The 21568-nt window shown below is 37.6% G+C and overlaps 1 protein-coding gene across 5 annotated transcripts in view; it reads right to left on the reverse strand.

The window, feature by feature from the left end:
- FCHO2 (FCH and mu domain containing endocytic adaptor 2) overlaps positions 1–21568 on the reverse strand; it is a 97146-nt gene continuing 75578 nt past the window's right edge. For 3 of the 5 annotated variants that reach the window (XM_082074776.1, XM_082074775.1, XM_082074774.1), the window contains 7 exons: positions 16562–16673; positions 15838–15993; positions 13849–13981; positions 9698–9897; positions 6791–6855; positions 4116–4280; positions 1–3878 (listed from right to left, as the gene is read on the reverse strand). In XM_082074776.1, coding sequence (XP_081930902.1) covers positions 3856–3878; positions 4116–4280; positions 6791–6855; positions 9698–9897; positions 13849–13981; positions 15838–15993; positions 16562–16673 — 854 coding nt within the window. In that variant the 3' untranslated portion in view covers positions 1–3855. The remainder of the gene's footprint in view (positions 3879–4115; positions 4281–6790; positions 6856–9697; positions 9898–13848; positions 13982–15837; positions 15994–16561; positions 16674–21568) is intronic. The other 2 variants (XM_082074778.1, XM_082074777.1) reach the window with 1 other exon arrangement.

The raw sequence follows: 21568 nt of genomic DNA on the forward strand, positions 1-21568 counted from the left end.
CCCATTATTGAATGAACTAAGGGAGAACTTAAAAATCAACATGACTCAGGTAAAACTGAGTTGAGAAGGAATACTCAGTAGCATAATAACATGCAGAGTTGAAGATAAACATCAAGTTTTTAATTAAGAGGCCTGGCAATCAGCCCAATCAATGGCACTGCACAGTAAATATTTTATTTACTGCTCTACTACCTTGAACTGTTTTTAGCTTACTCTATATCCTTGAAGGAATTCCTGATTTTTTTCTTGTATACTCTAAAGTAAAATTGCCCTTTCATGACAACTGAAATGGAAACAAATTATCTAGCAATTCCAAAGAAACAAAAGGTACACAGATATTAAGATGCTTATCTTAAGCTTCTGAAACACACAAAACTTGAAATTATGCAAGACCTTCCTTTCTAGTTAGGTAGCAAACCCCACCACACTTGTAACTCCCACGCTGTTCCAGTTGATAATCAAATATTTTAGCTCCTTCAAATACCCTACATAAATATTATTTGGCAGTGGTAAAGGGAGTCAGTTATCCCTGAAAAACAACCTGATCATGTACTTAGATAATCACAAACCTGCTTGAGCAGTATAAATCCAGTTTATAGTAGTTATGAGTAGTACATGGGCACTACATTACAAAAACAGAAGTAAAATGTTAACAAAGTGCCAGAGCAGTGATCTCTGACACTTTAATGTCAATGAATAATGTAAGAACTGAGCAGCCTTGTACCCTTTTACATCCCTAACAAATAACTGTGGATGGTGGGGAGTAGAAAGGAAGTGGCTTGTGAGCTCTCCATGCCGTATTCTGTTCTTTGGTTGAAGACAGACTGCTGTTTGACCACCGAGCGTTTCTGTTCTTCACTCCTGCCTTCCAGCAGAAGATAAGAATCAAGCCCTTGGACAATTCCTTTCCAGCATGACAAGAATGGTACTTACTGCAATGATATCCAGCCAGCTGAGAAAGTCAATTTAATAAGCCATTACTTACTAAACAGGCTGTGGGACTAGCAGGAAAGAAACATTCAAAAGCACTTGCTCAGTTTCAGCTTCTGATGGTGTGCTCACAGCTTAGGACTATTCTCAGACTGTTGAAGTACTACTTAAATCATCTATTTTTTCAGACTGGTGGAATATAAGAAATCAGAAAGAATTACTTTAATTCAGCCACTGTTTTTTTTCTGTGCATTCAACAAAACATAGCTTTATTAAGGAAGTTAGGGAATGTACAACATTTGATAGCACTATTTACAGAGAGCAGCTCATGTCTACAAAGTCAAGATTTTTCTCATAAACATATCCCCAGTTTTGCTTAATCTAAGTTTTTAGTTAAGCATATAAATTTAGTAAAGGCATAAGCCATTGTAGACATCTCAAGCATTCCAGTTTAGTAAAGAAGCAACTCTTTGCAGAAGTCATCTTTCCACCCAACTTCTCTGTGGCATCTTTTAAATATATAAAAGAGTTTGTATATTATCGCTTCCCCTTATCACTTAAAAATCAATTAAAACTTTAAAAATGTTCAATACAGACATAGTTTTGTTCTATCATCTTACTGCTTAGAACATCTGTGAGACTAACTGCAAAAGTATAGGCAATATAAATCAGTATTTAAATTATATATTACATGTTTATTATGGGTGCAATTTTTTAAAAAAATTACATTTTATGAAAAATCAGAAATATTTACAATTTTTGTAAGATAAACTTGTATGCTCTAATTTACAGTCTGACGTAGTAACAATTAATAAAAATTCAGATTGTTTAGAGTTGTGTTCACAAATTAATTTTCTTAGGAGGCAACTACAAGAGATATTGCTGTGTACATAAGCAAGAACCAGCTTGCTAGATGTTGGGTGTTTTTTAACCAGATAGCGACATGTATTTTTTACATTGTTTTTGAATTTCTTTACAAAAAATCTATATAAACTTGTATGGCTTCAAAATTGTAACCTGCACCCAATTCAAATGTATGTATAATCACCTGAATGAAGGCTAGTTAAAAAGTGCTGAAACATAACTACTTCATTTAACTCATAAATGAAAGTAATACTTGATTAAAAACAGCAATACAGTTTTGGGTTTTCATTAACAAAATATTGTCATGTTAAACACGGTCTGATTGCAAAACAGGTTACAATTAAGATTCCAGTAAAAAGACTGTACCATTTTATGAGTTAGAAATTTACCATTCACTAAGACTAGCAAATTAAGAGCCAAATATACTCTTCCCATCAAATCTACAGTACAGTATGTGTTTAGTGCTAATTGTGGAACTGTCATCTGCAAAAGTGTGGAGTATACATTATAATTTATATAGCCTCTACAAGTTCAATTTTTTTAAAGCTTCAGCAGTCCAATTCATTACTGGTTTTGCATGAACTAGTTGAAGTACATTTTATTGTTTTAATAGAGAATTTGAAATAGATACTGGTACTCAAAATGGTCATGTAAAAATTCTCACATGCATGTTACTGAATTATTTTGCTCCAATACATACGATTTCAGCACTAAAAAAAGACTTGGTAATATAAATACATAGAAGATTTTCTAAATCAGTGACTTGCTTTAAAAAATGTTACTAATGTGTCACGTCCCTGTGCTTAGGCTGTGGCAAGCAGATTAGATGACAATAAAATATTAAAATTGGTGATGATAGAAAAATCTAAACTAATAGAAATGGCAGTACCTGTCATCCTGCTGCCATAAAATACCCTTCTAAAATGCTATTTCTCTCAAAGTACTGCATTTACATTCACATCACGCAACCCCAACAGTACTCAAAGTCCAAAGAATTGCAGTCAAAGTGAAATACTCTTTGCTTTTACAAGTTTGCTTTTACCATTCTCGGTGATTTTTCAGGATTCTCATCTTTGGTGACATTAATGTTACTATCTCAAAGTTCCAAAGTCCTGTGTGATGCACCTCTCTTTACTACAACCGCATTTATTGCAATTACCCCATGAGGAAGTAATCCAGTATTTAAAACAATCCCCAGTTTTTGCAAATCTGCCTTCTAAATAAATCCCAGTCAAAGGATTTTTTTATAAAGTTGTGTGTATTATACAAACACCATGCTTTCTTGATGAAGAGCCAAACTTTGAAAAAGGAAGTGAGGCATGTGAATAACAAATTGGATAGGCACAGGCTTTTTTTAAAGGCACAAATGTTATGCAATTCATATAAAAATAAATTAAATCTACAGCATTAATTCAAATAATCACAGCGCCCATAAAATTTACTAAATGCAGAAATAAATCTCTGCTGTCTTTTGCAATTTTGTAACACATTGCACTTAGGAAAAAACCCCTATGTAAAACAAGTTACATGTTAATAATATATGATACACGGGCATCAAGTCACATTTCTTTTATGTATCCCTAACTCAGCTGGTTTTGTGGTATGAGTGGATAGAAGAACTACATGAGACTTTGCCTCTGTTTTCTTTAAAAACTGGCAATTAAAGAATCTGAAAATGAATATTACTTATGGAAAGCTCAAATATGTCTTACTTGCTCTCCTACATTTTTAGGTTTAATGTTTACAGTATAATTTCATACTTTCATTACAACTATGGATTACTACTTTGAATTCATCTACATAAATTTACTAAAATTTCAACAAATTTTCCCAAATATTGCAGTTGATAATTTACAGTGTTGAAGTTAACTTCAGTGCTATTATAAAGTAATAAAAAGTTTGCAAAATGACTTTTAAAAGTGCATTTTCTGCTCTGTAGTTCAGCCTCAAAGTAGGTCAACATTTAAAAAAAATTAATGCATGTTAAAATAGTGTTTGAAAAGTAGAGAGGGCAGAATGAGCTTCTTGCACTCCTTTGATCCAATGACTTTCATGGGTATATCAGCAGTCTGCCATATATCGTCCTGAAAAATAAAGGTAGGTTTTTTGCAGTCAGTAGATAAAACAGATTTTGTCAGTATTTTCCTGGAAGCAGTTTGAGTAACCATGGAAAACCAAATAACCTGTGAAACAGTTTTTCAGCCATGTTTTAATGAAAAGTAGTTATTTATGCATAACTTATTTAAGAGTTTCATATTTTATAATTTAACACTACAGAATATATAATATTAACTGAATGTATAAGCACGTCAGTGCCTTACCAGTGGCAAATCTCTTCTTAAGGAGGGAAAGCCGATAGCCAGTGCCTACAAGCTCTACATCTGCTCCTGACAGAGTGCTTCCTTCACTAATGAACTGCACTGCAAGTGTTGCTGGTTTACTGGGTCCTTCTGAAAGTTCAAATTTTGCCCTGAGGGATCCAGAACCTACAAAAATAAGAAAACTGAAAAGCTGGTTGTTTTGCAAGAACAAGATAATCTCCCAAAATTTTTAGCAGTAAGAAGTGAACCAACATGGTGAGCTTTTGGATCTATCCCTAGCAGCAGTCCTACATAAATTTTTGGAAGATGTGAGAGTCCAAGTCTGTTTTTTCCAATACTCTGTTTAAGACAATGAGTAGTGAATGATTAAAGAAGGAGGATACATATTTCTGCAAGGTTATACAGAATATGTGTATCAGACAGCCTGTTAATCTCTTATTCTTGAAATATATGATTGGTTCCTATAATTACAATTTATGCTCACTGGTTTGTAAGTACTTAAATCACCTATCTTGTATGTAGTACTTTTCATTAGCAGATTTGAAACTACACCAGAATATTAAGACATTGTAGTGATCTGTCTGGATGAATGTACAGGAACAAAACCATTGGAAGAAATGCAGCTATACAGTAATGTACCTAGAGGAAAGAAATTATTATTTTTCTAATAAAGACAAGGTCTAATTAAATACTTTTCCCCACAAATTTCAATTGCTTTTTTCAAAGACAGTGGTGAAGTGTCATCCGTTCAATGATACTATAAAGTAATAACAGCTCAAAATTACTTCAAGTACATTTCTGTAGTCATAGCAAGGCACTTAAAAAACCCCACAACATTGTTACTAGTATATTTTTCTAGTACTGAAGCAAGTCTTTTTCTGATTCTTGCAAAATATGCTGTGGAAAATGAGATTTAAATAATTAATAATGGAATAATGAAAGTCAATTATTTTTACTTCTTTAAAACAACTTACTCTTGCTAGTCAATAGGAACTGCTAAATGACAAAAGAAGTTAGTAACCAAAATGTTACTGGGATAAAAATGGGAATTAATGGATGAAATTGTTCTATGCAATGGCTTGTTCTTGATAAATTTGGCTTAAGATGCTTTTTATTTCTTCAGTAGGTCTGTCTTCCACTGTAAGTATGGAAACTTGTATATTCAAGTGCTTTGAAAGTTTGTTCTATGTTTTATCTCTGTCTGCAATTGACAGCTTACATAATGTATAGGACCATAAAAACCAGCAAAACGTGTTACCACCCTGTACACCAGAATAAATAAGACTTCAAGTTATTTGTCCTAATATCAACCGTGTTTATGCAACTTCTTTCTCCCTTTCTTTCTATGAGACCAGCATAGTATTACTTCCCCTTAAACACCAAATTGTGAGTACTATGTGTTTATACTCAAAGAAAAGGGGAATAAAGATGGTGAGAAGAGATGGAAATACAGGAGAAGCAGTGGCATATATGCAAGTCTTCTGACCATACACAAGATGCAATCTGTACCACTGGCAACCCGTTTTTTGCTGCTCTGCAGGTGTACGGTAGCTCTTCATGTGGCTGTATTTGTAGTTTGGTATTATTTCTTCTTTTAAAAGAAGCTCCACAGTTTGGGGAAATTATTAAAAAAAAAGAAAGAAAGAAAAAAAAGAGGGCTATCCCTACATAATCATAACAGAAGACAGATGGCAAAGACCTGTGAGGTCAGTGAATGACAAAGTACACCAGACTACAGCAATAACCTCTGTCAGATAAAATTCTCCCTGATTTTGTTTGAATGACAACCACAACTTTGCAGCCTTTACAGGAACAGAAGAGGTCTTCCCTTTCCAGGCTTGTGATTTCTGTGTGAAACCGGTCATTCTTACAAGCAAATCTGTGCTTTCACAATGCCCTTCACTGAATTCCTATCAGGGCTAGAGACCTTTCCTTTACACCATGAGTTCTTTCCTCCACAGAGGCTTTAAGGATGAGATAAATGACTCCCTGTGTTTTTCTGCTTGGGAAGAACGTTGCCCCTGCAGAGGCTGCAAGAGCTGTGATATCATCTGGGCCTCAGAGAAAGGCAGCTGGGCAGAGGACAACTATTGGTACTTTACAAAATGCTATATAAATTACTACTCTGAGCGGCTGTACATAGATTCATTTTTTTTCCTGGAGTTGTACATGGTCAAAACAAAGACCCTTAAAATGTTGGTCTAGAATTATCTATTGCTGAGCCTACCTCAGCACAGGACTTTTTATTTTTTTTTTTCTTTTCTTCCATGCGGTTCTTCTACTTGCCTCTTTCTACTTTATGTCAATTGTCAGTAGTGTAAATATACAAATATTAGACATATTTTCCTTTGAATAACTGCTTATCTCCAAACAGTATTAATGTAATAATTTCTTAACTAGCCCAAACTTTATTTTAGAGTCACTAACTGATTTCAGGGGCTTCACTATTTTTACTTTTACAGTTAATCAATAACAATATTTTGATATTGCACTGTTAATGGAATCTCTCAGAGGAAATCCATTGAGAAGGTGGTGAACTAGTAAACAGGTACAGTATGAGAAGATGCGTAAACAGTCATTAGGTCGTAAAGGCTAAAATTACTACCTTTTTACTATAACATTTTTTCTGTGCAAGAAAAACAAGGGAAAAAAAAAAAAAAAAAGAGTCAACTTGCCTCCATTTTCAGACTTTTCCGAAATGCTAGATATTTTCCAATATGCTTTCATCTGGTCTGCATTCCTGTAAGAGAGGAGCAGGTTAATTATAAGGACCAGTTTTTAGAATATTATTTCCCTAGATTTATGGCAGTATGTTACAGGTATCTCTAAACAGAGATTTATAAAAATACTTGATCATTCTAAGGTAAGTTTGTGGAAAACTGTGCAATGCAAACAGGAAAAGAGAAGGGTGTGTCAGCATTGCCCCAGAGCAGCAGAGCTCAGACGTACACACCACCTTTTAATGGAGTGGACACTGTCCTATGCCCCGGCTATGACTCCACAATTCAAACCCCTCCAAGTCTGAAAGGGCAATGACAGTCCAGACGTCCTGGAAGGAGTTTGAAAGCTTTGTCTTTATGCTTCATGATGACGGTATGAGGAAGAATTGCTCTCCCCTATGTGAGACTCCTAACAGCATAAATTCTATTCCATTTCTATTCTAATAAATCTACTTGGTTTAAGTGACACAGGGTTTAAGATAACTTCTGATGCTCTGAAGAGGCAGAAAAGGGCGACAAGCATCAGAGGCTCTAAGCTGCCAGGGCATTTTAACTCCTGGAGCACTTTGCAGCAGTTCTATCCAAAAACAGTCAACAACATAAAGCTGTGAGTGGCATGAAGTGCTGATAGGTTTGGAATTGCTTTTAGCAGTGCTGTAGCAGGAGTAAAATGCTCACACTAGTAGCACAGGTGGTAGTGGTTGCTTGCAGGAGTGTCAAGTTATAAAACATATATTTGAAAAAACCAAACCAAAACCAAACAAAACTCCACTACACAATGCAGTAGACCAAACAGGTAGCACAACACAAATACTAGAGCTGTAGCTCAAGTTCCTTAATCTGATGAATCTGTCAGGAAACTGTTGCTAAGATTTGACTGTTCCAAGCTAACACTAAGTGCTCTGGGCAGGCATTCCTGCTCTCACTGAGGTTTCCTTACAGACAGGTTTGTGTAAGGAGCCTGGGCAAGTAGTCCGGGTTCACCAGATGTTCTAGTCATGTTGTGCAGGCAGGATGCTGAACCTGCCCTTGCTCAGATTAAGCTGAAGGTGATTTCATTAAAAGTATTGCTCCCTTGATGTATCAAGTCAAGAACTATTCAGTCTTGCCAGGATTTTTTCCACTTAAAATTATACTGTATTTCTACTTTGTCCAATTAACGCATTTAAATGTATTGCCTCCAGAAACATCAGAATCTATCTGACAAATGCATCAGGTTTATTTATGTTCTGAACCTTGCTTTATAAGGTAAAGTGATCTATAAGTAACAATGTTAACAAAGCCTGACTTCCTTCAACCTGGTATTCTTCACTCTATTTGCATTAAAAAGACCCTCTTGGAAATACACAGTCCAGGAATTATGTTACAGCTGGGCAAGTACTGACGGGCTGCCAAACCACAGGTGCGGTGGTTGAATTCTGCTCATCTTTTGCTCCGGGGATGTGCTGTTCTGCCCAGTCCCAGTACCATCTGCTTGTTTTCACAAACTTGTAGAAACATAATTACGTGAGATCTGTGTCTCACTTTCAAGTGCTACTGTAAATGTAGGCTTAGAAGGTGGTGGCAGGCAGCTGCTAGTAAGGTAATAATCTGCATGATGCTTGAGTGAGAGACAATGCTACTTGGCTTATGAAGAGCTCCTCCGTTAGTAAGGATTGTTTTAAAAGCATTTCAATTAGAAGCTAATATTTAAGCTTGAACAATCAAGAAATCTTTTTAAGAACTGCATTTCTTCTACTCTATATAATCTGTATATATGGTTATATTTATACAGACACACACAAAATGTTTTTTAAACATTAAGAGATTTTGGTTTCAAATTACCGTATTAAAAATGTCTATCCTGTCTATTGGCCAAAATAAAGCAAACTTGGAAATTTCATAATGTATGATTACACAGTTGGAATGGGTGCGTATTGTCTCATTGTAGTTTATGTGAATTGGCTGCATATGATCTGTTTTGGACCATAAAACATCCTAAACATCTGATACAGTGCTGTGCTGGTTTGACTGAAAATAGGTTAATTTTCTTCATGCAGTTAGAAACCTTTCTTTTCCATAGCTAGCATGCTCATTATTTGGACTTAGTTTGAGAACAAGAGATAACACCCCAGCACAGAGTTAACATTTTTAATTGCTCTGATCTGAGAGCCAAGGACATTCTAAGTGCCTTGCTTACAGGTGTGAGACAGCGAGGCAGAGATGGGGTCTGTCTTGACTGACATCCAGATTGATCAATGAGAGTATTCCATCCCATTAGCATCATGCTAATTATTTAAGGAGAGTTGCTTTTCTGGGTAGCCCCCCCTTTTTTTGCTGCTTCTTCTGATCTCTCTGTTTTTTCTCTCTCTGGGGGTAACCAGGAGGTTTGGTTGGGACATTTAGCCCAGCCTTTTGCCATTTTGCAGAGGCCTCTGGGCTTTTCTGCCTTTTTCTTCTCTTTTCTCACTTAGGCATCAGCTGCTGGGACTGGGCTGTTTCCTAGGACTGGCTGCTTGTGAGGAATTGCCTCGAGTATCTTTTATTTCTATTATATATACACACACACATATATATATATATATATATATTTACTAGTAGTGTATTAGTATTTTATTATTTTATTATTTTATTAAACTGTGTTTATCTCAACCCAAGTTTCTCCCTCCCCTTTTGATTCTCTCTCCTGTTGGGGGTGGGGGAAGGGGTGAGTAAGCGGCTATCGTGGTTGTATTGCTAGCTTGGATTTAACCACAACATATGCATTTTATCAAGACAAAAAATTAACTATTTCTTTCAGTGAAGTTTTTCAGACTGTCTTATGACACCAAGGAATACACTGAAATTAATCTGAAATAATAAAAAGAGAACTATAAATATTACCATTTTGCAGGTGGAAGTGATTGCATGTTTGTTACTCCTCCATCTACTGGTACCACAACCTGGACATTAGACAGTGTACTAGGCACATTCATAGACTCTGGGTTGTACTTATAATCCACTCTCACATCAGTAGTGCTAGCATTACATTTCCAGTAAGTTGCAAGATTCAAGGGAGTGGACTGGATGCCATTTGAAGATACCTGTAAAAGAACAAATAATTGAAAGCAGCTTAACTAAAATGTCAGGCTAGGAAAGCTAAAGCCCTGATAGAATTAAGTCTGGCCAGGGATGTCAAGGATAACAAGAAAAGCTTCTATAGGTATGTCAGTGATAAAAGGAAAACTAGGGAAAATGTGGACCCTCTCCAGAAAGAAACAGGAGACCTAGTTATCCAAAACATGGGGAAGACTGAGGTATACAACAACTTCTTTGCCTCAGTCTTCACCAGCAAGTGCTCTGGACACACCACCCAGGTTGCAGAAGTCAAAGGCAGGGACTGGGAGAATGAAGGACCACCTGCTGTAGGAGAAGATCAGGTTTGAGACCATCTAAGGAACCTGAGGGTGCACAAATCCATGGGACCTGATGAGATGCATTTGTGAGTTGTAAGGGTGATGGCAGATGACTTGCTAAGCAACCATTCATCATATTTAAGAAGTCATGGCAGTCCGGTGAAGTTCCCACTGGCTGGAAAATGGAAAGCATAACCCTTATTTTTAAAAAGGGGAAAAAGAAAGACCCAGGAAACTACAGGCCAGTCAGTCTAACAGCTGTGCCTGGCAAGATCATGGAGCAGATGCTCCTGAAAACTATGCTAAGGCACATGGAAAATAAGGAGGTGACTGGTGACAGCCACTGTGGCTTCGTTAAGGGCAAATCATGCCTGACAAATTTGGTGGCCTTCTACGACAGCACTACAACCTTGGTGGAGAAGGGAATAGCAATTGAAGTCATCTACCTGAAATTATGCAAAGCATTTAACACTGTCCTGCATGACATCCTTGTCTCTAAGTTGGAGAGACATGGATTTGAATGATGGACCACTTGTTGGATAAGGAATTGGCTGGATGGTCGCATGGAAAGAGTTGTGGTTAACAGCTCAATTTCTAAGTGGAGAACAGTGATAAGTGCCATTCTGCAGGGGCTGGTATTGGGACCAGTATTATTTAACGTCTTTGTTAGTGAAATGGACAGTGGAATTGAGTGCACCTCAGCAAGTCTGTCTATGACACTGAGCTGTGTGCTCACATCAACATGCTGGAGAGAAGGGATGCCATCTAGAAAGACCTTGACAGGCTGGAGAGGTGGGTCCCTGCAGACCTCATGAAGTTCAACAAGGCCAAGTGCAAGGTCCTGCATGTGGGTCAGGGCAATTGTAAGCACAAATACAGGCTGGACAGAGAATGTATTGATAACAGCCCTGAGGAGAAGGACTTGAGAGTGTTGGTTGATTAGAAGCTTAGTGTGAGCTGGCAATGTGTGCTCACAGCCCAGAAAGCCAGTTGTATCCTGGGCTGCATCAAAAGCAGCGTGTCCTGCAGGTCAAGGGAGGTGATTCTGCCCCTCTGTTCTGCTTTGGTGAGACCCCACCTGGAGTCCTGTATCCAGCTCTGAAGCCCTCAGAAAAGACAAGAAAGTTGGAGAGGGGCCAGAGGAGGCCACAAAAGGCTGGAAACACCTTTCTTATGAGGACAGGCTGAGAGAGTTGGGGTTGTTCAGCCTGGAGAAGGCTCCTGGGAGACCTTATAACAGCGTTTCAGTACCTAAAGGGGATCTACAAGAAAGCTGGAGAGTCAAAATTGCTTTGTTTTAGTCTTGATTTCTGCTTCACACGAGACACATGCTTGTGGCAAAATGACTTCATCCTTAGTAGTTGTGTGCCATACCAGTTCAGTTGCCCAAGAAGCCAGCAGCAGAGGGTAATAACTGTCATTGTGGGACAGGCAGGCAGCTACACAGTTCTTACCTGTTCAAACCATTATTTTCCTGCTGTGGGAGGGCTGGATGCTGCCACTTCTGTAGTTGAGCTTGTGCTACTGCCCTGCTGCATCTCTACCACCTTCCTAGCCTACTTGAGGAACCTTCTATATCCATGTTCCCCCTCTCACCTTTCCTTGGTAGCTGAGAACCTTTTCTATCTGCCAGGGTTTCTGTATGCCAATGCCTCATTTTTCCCCAGCAGTAAAGATCTTAAATAGATATTATTCTTCCACAGTACTATTTTTGCAATCCAAATAAATGTGTTGTTCCTTCCATCTTTCTCAAGAACTTTGTGTACATAACACGTTTTTTATAGATTCAGTATGCCAAGATTTTAAACTATATTGGGAGGATGTGGAAACTACAATGACATTAATAGCTGGACTGAGAGGTTTGGTTGTTTTTTTGATGTACACTGTTGTCTCAGATGTTAAACCATCTCAATGCAGGCCTAGTAAATCCCTGTTCTCTCTTTGAGCTGAGTCTACCTTGAATTTTCATAAAGGTTTTTTATTGACAGCCAGAATATCTTCTCACAGATTCACACAATAGTTGCAGCAGGAAGGGAGCTCTGGAGATCATCTGTTCCAAGTCCCCTGGGGCCACTTTGAGTCAGCTGCCCAGGACCATGTCAAGATGGCTTTTGAATATCTTCAAGGATAGAGACTCCACAACCTCTCTGGGCAGCCTGTTCCACTGCACCATCACCCTTGCAGGAAAAAGGTGTTTCCTCATGCTCAGAGGGAACCATCTGCATTTTAGTTTGTGCCAAATACCTCTGGTCCTGACACTGGCTGCCACTGGAAAGAGCCTGGCCATGTCTTCTATGTACCCTTCCTTCAAGTATTTGTATCTTTCAATAAGATCCTCCCGAAGCCTTCCCTTCTCCAGCCTGAACTGTCCCAGCTCTCTCAGCCTTTCCTCATGGGAGAAATGCTCCAGTTGCTTCAGCGTCTTTGTGGCCCTTTATTGGACTCTCTTCAGTATCATCCAGGTCTCTCTTACAATGGGCTACCCAGAACTGGACCCAGTACTTCAGGTATGGCCTCACCAGTGCTGAGTAGAGAGGAAGGATCACCTCCCTTGACCTACTAGCAATACTTTGCCTAATGCAGCCCAAGATATCACTTGCTGCCTTTGCGGCAAGGGCACATTGTTGGCTCGTGTTCAAAATCTGTGTCCCCCAGGACACTCACACCCTTTCCTGCCAAGCTGATTTCCAGCTGGGTGGCCCCCAGCAAATATCAGAATTACCCTCTGGTCTATCCAAAGAGTGTTCCCAGTTTGGTGTCATCAGCAAACTTGCTGCGGGTACATTCTGCTCCACCATCCAGATCATTAATGAGGACTATAAACTCAGTATTGATGCCTGGGGTACACTGCTAGTTACTGGCCTCCAACTAGACTTCATGCCACTAATCACCAGCCTCTGGGCCTGGTCATTCAGCCAGTTTTCAATCCACCTCAGTGCCTGCTCATGCAGCCTATACTTCACCAGCGTTTCTATGAGGATGCTATGAAGGAGAGTATCAAAAGCCTTCCTGAAGTCTAAGTAGACAATAGCCACTGCTCCCTCCTCTTCCACCAGGGCAGTCATTTCATCACAGAATTTTATCAAGTTGGTCAAACATGACCTTCCCTTGGTAAATCCATGCTCACTACTCCTGATGACCTTCTTGTCCTTTGTGTACTTGTACATGGTTTCCAGGATGACATGTTCCATTATATTGCGAGAAGCGAGAACATCATAGATTCTCACATATTACAATTTATCAACTACAGCAATGCAAAACTTATGCAATTACAAAATCAAAGACAGTATAACTACCAACTCAAACAAACCCTCACCAAAACCTCTAAATTCAAGGAAAATTTGGTTTTGCTAGCAAATACCTAAAGAAGCAGTATTTGAAGCTTGCACAGATGAATTGAAGTGTGAGCAAACTGTAACAGGTCATGAATCCAAGGAAATGACCTGAAGCATAGCAGGAATGTACTAAGCCTGGGCAGAGCCTGTGTGTTGTAAACACTGACACACCCAGAATTCATCTAGATGAGGGATGGCATTTCATCTGCATGCTAGCAGCCAAAGAACAACCAATTTTAATTTCTGTGTAGATACCAAATCTCCAGACTTCCTTAACAAGTTCCAAAGGGAAAAAAGAGTTTACCTGATACTTTAAAACATCCACGTTGTAATAGGATGCAGATGGATTCTGCTCTGATAATTTCTTGAGGTAGACAGTTATAGCTTGCATGTTCATCCAAAAATCCTTAGTACTGGAATCACTCTGTGACTGATCACTATAAAGAAAAAGCAAGGTAGGAGTCAGAAGGCAATACTTAGTTTTATTATTTTGGAAGTCTAAAAATTGCAACTCAACCTTTCCCCTTCTTCACTACTTCAAGAAAGAATTTGTTCTAACGCTTTATAAGACATGACTGTGTCTTCCTAAATATTAAGACAAATTAACTGTTTGTTGTGTCTGGTAAAAATTCTCCTTCCATGTTGTGGAGCAGTGAGTTTCTCCACTGATGATTTCAATCACAAGATTGAGTTAATGATAAATTTTACACTTTACAGTCAATAAAACAGAATTTTAATATGATTAGGTGCTGTGACAATGTACGAGAGTTGGGGATGAAAGTGGTATTTGAGAAGGAATGTTACCCAGATTGGAATAAATCCTAAAATCACAATTAGGTTTGGTTATGACATAGCTTCACTAATGCACTGAATTAAGATTTTGGCTATATGTGTTACTATACTTTCATATATTTGTGGAGAGGGTGAACTTCCAAAATTTTTTCAATTAAAAGTAATTTTCAAATTATTTTAAAGAATTGTTTCTCAGATACATATAGTTGCATTCAATCTTAGTAACAATTTATTATATCACTTCTATATGCAGGTAAGAGCACACAAGACTGCTGAACCAAAATCCTGTTTGGGAGCTACTGGAACATGGTGCTCTGCAGATCAAGAATATTTCAGCTTTGGTTGTATCAGGTTTACTTTGAGTAAGGCTGAAGAAGAAAACTGATTCAAAAGTGAAATTCAAATAATTTAAGAATCAAACACCTCCTCTGAATGTCTGTGGATACAGAGAAGAAATTCAAATGTCACCACAAATATGACTCTCATTAAAAACTTTAATCTCTATAAATACCAAGCAAATTATAGCTTTCGCAGTATATGAAGAAAAGTCAAATTATTAACATACGGGTTTAACTTCGTAAATATCTATTGCATGCATTCTTTCTAATTAAAAGTGAAGTATCACGGCACTCAGACAAGAATACTTGACATTTTCACTTCTTTTGCAAAATAGACTTTTTCAGTATAATTCACTCTGTCAGATACAGCCTTGCTAACATTTCAGTTATAAACTGTCATTTCAAAAAGTTATTAAATTTGATTTTGCATGAATCATTCATTCAGTATGAATGATCAAAATGAAATTAAATACAAAAGAATGGATGCATGTAGTTTGATTCTTTATTTCAGTAACTGAAAAAAATGTAGAATCTAAAAGCATTAACTAGTTTTCAAATATTTTCTCCAATAAAATAAACAGAAACTGCTCAGTCAAACAGACCTCTGCTAATTATGCTTTTATCTATCTATCTAAGATCTCCAAATGCTGTGATTTCCACAATTATCCTACTCAACCAGCAGCCTTTTTTTTCTCAAGAATTATCCCAAGCACGCTGCTACACATCTGCGAGATACAGTTATATAGTGGATCTCATCTACTGCAGAAATGATACAGCTTAAAAACACACTACTGAGTGACAAATGAGATTGGATGCAGCTCCTACTACTTGTTTTCCATTTAAGGCTACTGTCTCATCATGTAATCTTACCATTGTTACTACTGTATAAAGAAATAATTTATCAAATGTGCGTAAAAACACAGCTATGTTTACAAACTATTTTTTATGGCTCCCATTATATTCAGCACAAGTTTCAAGCCCAGGAGTTACTGAGATTTTTTAATGGTGGCAGCGGAGAGATCTGAGCTGAACAAGATTAATTAAGGAAATTAAGTTATCTACAGGCAAATCAGCAAGACTGTAGAAAATTCTGATTTACATACACAACCCACATTTTACAAATCATGTAGTTTACTATGATATGAAAAAAAAAAATACAAAACCTGTATACAAGTTGTGCATTTGGAAGAATCTGCTCTAGTTTGCTTGTGTTTTTTACCCTGAAGCAGAGCACAGCTGGAGATGGGTTGCTGGTGAAGACTTTAATAATCCCACTGGGGAATGATACTGTCATATCACCAGTAATCTTCACAATACATCTAGAAGAAAATGAAAACATCCGTTTAATTGCAACTCATTCACTGCCTAATTTTAATACTAAAACTAAAGACAAAATCAATTTCAAATAAGGGTAATACGGCACTGTGACAATGTACAATCACTTTCAACTCAGAAGTCAGATGAAATAAGTAAAGAAAATGTTTAGCTGATTAAGCATACAGTAGTCTTGGTGGATAATTTTCAGACTCTGAAAAGATGACAAAGCTGTGCTTAGGCAAGGCCTAAGTAGCATAGCAAGGGATGTGACAGAGGAAATGAGGTGCTTTAGCTGCCCAAATTTACATGTAGCACCTACCTGGCTGACAAAAATCCTTCTCAAGTATTCTCACTGAAGGCGTTTTTGTAAAGCACGGATATATGAACTCTTAGCAGGATGCAAGCCAATACAGAGCAATAAGCCACTGTTGTTACTGAGACCAGGGAAAAAGTACCCTTTGAATCCCCCTTCTAATGCATCCACATTTTCCCCCCAAATATTAAAAGTAAAACCAGTGTGTTTTCTTACTGTAACTTATTACATTCAAAACAATTCACTATTTAACTAACTTTGTGGGATCTGCTCCTTTAAAGTAGGCGTTAACGGATTCAGTAAGGGCTACTGCAACAGGCAAGGTGTCCTGGTTTCCAAGGCTGACAGGGCTGGGGCCACGTGAAACACCTAGAATACATACAGTGTATAGGTTTAATTTTCAAAAAGCTTAGCAACAGATTTCAGAAGAGGTTACCACCATCAAGTTCACAGTAGAGCCTGAAACATTACTTGAAAAGTGTGTAGAAAAATATGAACATAGTACAGTACAATCGGACCATCAAAACACTGCTTAGCAGCCTAAGAAAACAGGACTATCAGTATGACATCATGTAAATGGACAGACACAAGGAAATACACATGAGAGAGGAACACTGCATTAAAATGGCTACAGATGGAAGTCAACAGATCCAAAGGAAATTAGACATTGACTAGAATACTTAGAAAAAAAAATTCCTACTGTATGCTTATTATATGGAAAAATGTATCATAAAATGGTCACAGAAATGCAAAGAATTCACTTACAGTATGCATGAACTTAAATGCAAATATATTGATACTGCCCCATACAAATAAACTGTTGAACATTCTTTTAGTTATTTCAGCCAACAAAGATTACAATTCCCAAGCAGAAATGCTTGTAGACGCCTTCACAGATGCCCGTGCCAACACAACACAGTTTCAATGTATAACTATAAAAATCAAATCAGACATTATGCTACAGCTTTTGAAATGTGTGTGTACAGTTGACAAAACCAATTGTAATGGGATTTTATTTTTCACCAATTTTCTATTTGTGTGCTGAATATAAAAGCCAATACTGGGAAGTTCCACCCTTTTATTAGTGCAGCAGCACAGTGGAGAGCATCTTACTAAGTTTTTGTACCACTGATGAAATGGCCTGTATCACACAGTATTCTCTGTCACAATGGAGACACGATCTTTCTTGTTTCATCAACAATTTTTCTTTCACACTCCTTTTCAGAAGGAAAAAGATAGTTGGGACCAGCTCTACACAGATCTAATGCAAGATATTAGACCTGAACTTCAAAGATAAGTGAAAGAAGTAGTAACAACAAGAGAATACAAGACAGGAGTTGGTCTAATTATTCTACCTCATGCCTCACTCTCCATCATGATTTCTTGCCTAAGGTGGTAAAATGTATGGAATACTTCCATACCATGAGAAAAATCTTAGGGCAACATTTAGGCCTCTTTAGATCAGAAGTGATACTCCAGTCGCAAGTGTTCAAAACCAAAAAATCTTAGATGAACAAAATATTATTATGCTACCTACAAAACACCGCTTAATCTAATTTTTCAAGATTAACAGTAGCTTGTGGTGGTTTGTTTTGTTTTTCGTTGTTTTGTTTGTTGCTTGTTTGTTTTTAATTATTTCAGACAATACATGCGTCACTTTTGCAAAGTTTTCTTTCTCTCCCTGAAAACTACCAATAAAAGCTGTGATTCTCAATACTCTCAGGAATCGAGAAATCATTATTTCAAGAAGCAGATGTGCAATAAAGAGTGAACAACAACAAGAAATTCTGTTTGCTGAAATACAGCATTCCAGTATTCCAGCATTCTCCACCAAAGCAAAATATGCACTATTCCTCTCTGTTGAGGCCCTACCTGGAGTATGGTCCTCAGCACAAGACATGGGCCTGCTGGAGGGGGTCCATAGGAGGCCCCAAAAATGATCAGAGGAATGGAACAGCTCTGCTGTAAGGACAGGCTGAGAGAGTTGGGGTTGTTCAGCCTGGAGAAGAGAAGGCTCCGGGGAAACCTTGTTGTGGCCTTTAGTACTTAAAGGGGGCTTATAGGAAAGATGGGGACAGAATTTTTAGCAAGGCCTGTTGCAATAAGACAAGGGGTAATGATTTTGAACTAGAAGAGGGGAGATTCAGACTAGACATGAGGAAGAAAATTTTTACAATGAGGGTGGTGAAACACCGGCACAAGTTGCCCAGAGAGGTGGTAGATGCCCCATCCCTGGAAATATTCAAGGCCAGGCTGGATGGGGCTCTGAGCAACCTGATCTAGTTGAAGATGGCCATGCTCATTGTAGGGGGGTTGGACTAGACGACCTTTGAAGGTCCCTTCCAACCCAAACCATTCAATGGTTCTACAAATGGGTGTGGCACTACAGTTGTTGGTGTGTTTTCTGTCTTATTTCCCAATCTACTAAGGAACAACAAACAACTGCAGAGCAGAGGGAAGGAGATTTCCCTGTATTAATTATGGCAAGTTGTTTACAGATTATTTTAAAATCTTTTACTTAGAATGGCCTCATGTATATTTTTATGCTGATATTTCAAAATCATGCAGAGTAAAGCAAGTAAATAAATGACAGTCCTACTGGTAAAAGACAAACATTGATTTCTTGACTAAAGGGTGAAATTAATTAGAATAATAACATTATGTTTACTTTCTGGGGGGGAACACCAATGTGAATATATTTATGTACATACATTCCTCAGATGTATTTGAGAGACTACAAATGAGATAGCTTGTGTCTTACTTGCTCTGCCCTCACTGTTCATTGCCCTTTGATTCACAAAAATCTATGCATTCTCCTAAAAACCAGTAAGTTGAAACAAACATAACTGCTTAACCTAACTCCAAAAGTCATTGTTTTGTTGCCTGGCTGCTGAAAATACAATGCAATGAGCCCTCAGCAAAGGTGCCTTTGATGCCCTGGCACCTGCCTCAGCCTGACCACCATTAACAGCCCCTGAGGAGTGCTGACACAAAAGCTAGTGACACAACTGTGCCAACAGTTGCACTGACACACTCCAGGTGGTTGCCAAGCTGCAGAATAAAATACTGCATCACTGGTCATAAAAAGGGCAAACAAATAAGCCTGATCAAATGGTTTTGTTAGTTCAGTTTAGGAACAAAGATTCAGACAATTTTAATATTGGCTAAATGGCTGTCATGAAAATAAAATTTATTTCTAAAAAAGATTACTTTTATTATGTGTATCTTCAAATATCAGTATTGTATGTAAATATAGGATATTTTTACCTGCTTGTCTTGTAAGAATAAGGATTGTCAAAGTAAAAAATACATTCATTTCACTTGAAAGAAAGTAGTAATGTCAAATCAAAGAAGCATGACCAAGTTTCAGCTTGTTTGGGGGTAGGAGGGATAGACAGAAGATTGCATTATATAAAAGTAACTACATCAAGTGTTGGTGATTTCAACAACATGTAACTTGTTAAGTAGTTGAGCTTTCAAGCCTCTTGTACCTGCCAGATACTAGAAACAGCTGCAGAATCTTGTTTCAAAAGAAATTAAATTTTATTAGGTGTAGTGTATTAGAATGATTAGTTAACATGTAAATCTGCTTTGAGTACAATACCTGGTGGTGTCTCACAAAGCTTTTCAATTGTAGGAAGATTTCCAATCAAAAGATCATCCTCTATTACATTTAAATGAAACAAAACATTGCAAGAAAACAAAATATTTCAAGCAAAAATAGATGTTAAATATATATATATATATCTATAGAAATACTTTGCAAATTAAAATGAGTCTAAAGCACAAAAGAAACGTTCAATTATGCATACCATAAAGTTCACTTGGAAGAAGATAGAGTCAACTATCCATTACTCATAACAAATGGGATACGGGAAACACTGGATTGTGCAAAAGTCAAGAGAATACAGGCAATAGTCCAGAGTATATCCTCATGCCCAGAAGTCATTCAGCTGTCTGCACTGCCCTTTCAAGCTCTTCAGGACTATTTAATTCATACAGTCAGTGCAGATGGAACTGACCTCCTTTATTTTTGGTAGGCTAGGTTAATAACCGTCTCAAACCTGTGTCAGCACACGCCTCCTTACCTCCTCCCTCACCTCACAATTTCACTCTGTCGCTGTCTCCAACAACACACACACTCAGAGCTGGGGGTATTGATGCCACTGCCACCAACTTTTGGTTCTTTGGCACCAGTGCTGAGGCCCAAGGAAGTGAGCCTGGATGGACTTTCGCAAGCAAAATATCAGTTACCTTCCTGTGACGCTTTTCAGTATTTGGGAAACTGCTGGACAGTGAACTGTGGCAGCTAAGGCTGGACAGACCTTATTAGCTTTGGTCCTGCACAGGCACCAAACAGCTGCACTGCTTTCAGTGCAGAACTCCACTGGAAACTGTGCAGATGCTCCCCCAAGTTGCTAAGCCTGGGCAAGGAATCCTTGGTGTCAGTAACATTCACAGATAACTGACTGTTAACTCAAGAATCTGATTTAACTTGGGACTAAAGTGGTAATAGTGTTCAGAAATAAAATGCTTCAATTCTGCTAACGAAACAAGTTAAAATGTCTTAAAAAACCTCCAAACCAACCAACCAACCAACCAACACCTTGAAATAAGTGTCCTTTTAATTTGTTATAACCAAATATCAAAACTGAAGGACAAGGACTTTCCTTTAAAAACCATGACAAGATCTGAAATCTGTGGCAACACATCAAGACTGCTTTTCATCTCCATCTTTGTTTGTTTATTTTGCTTTTAGTAAAAACCTCTGTTTATCTTATATACTTCACTAGCTTGAAAAAAATGCACTAGTTTCTTTTTGGTTTTTTTGAAACTGCAATTATAGGATAACAAACAAAATAAAAAGAACATAAAAGAATCCAATTTTGTGAACATCTATATTCATTCAAATTTATCACTATCCAAATATATTTCTGCACATATACAATAACATCTTCTGAACAAAAACCTGATAACTCATTGTGTTGATGAATGTATATACAAGCAAATAAAATATGAATTCATGGAATAATAATTTTGAAAAATATTTCCCTAAAGACCATATGGTAATTTGACCTATGGTCTAATCTAATTAAATCCACTGTCCTGTCTCTCGGTGTCATTTAGAAGCAGGTATTGCAAAGGATGTTTGAAGTACCTAGACTAGACTTACTATAGAACAACTAACTCCAATGACTGATCTTCCTAGCAGGTGGAACCTAGTGGCAGAATTATGCTATTTCTAAAATATGTTAAAATAGTTA

Source organism: Streptopelia decaocto (assembly GCF_964273445.1).
Source record: "Streptopelia decaocto genome assembly, chromosome: Z".
In the NCBI taxonomy this organism is placed as follows: Eukaryota; Metazoa; Chordata; class Aves; order Columbiformes; family Columbidae; genus Streptopelia; species Streptopelia decaocto.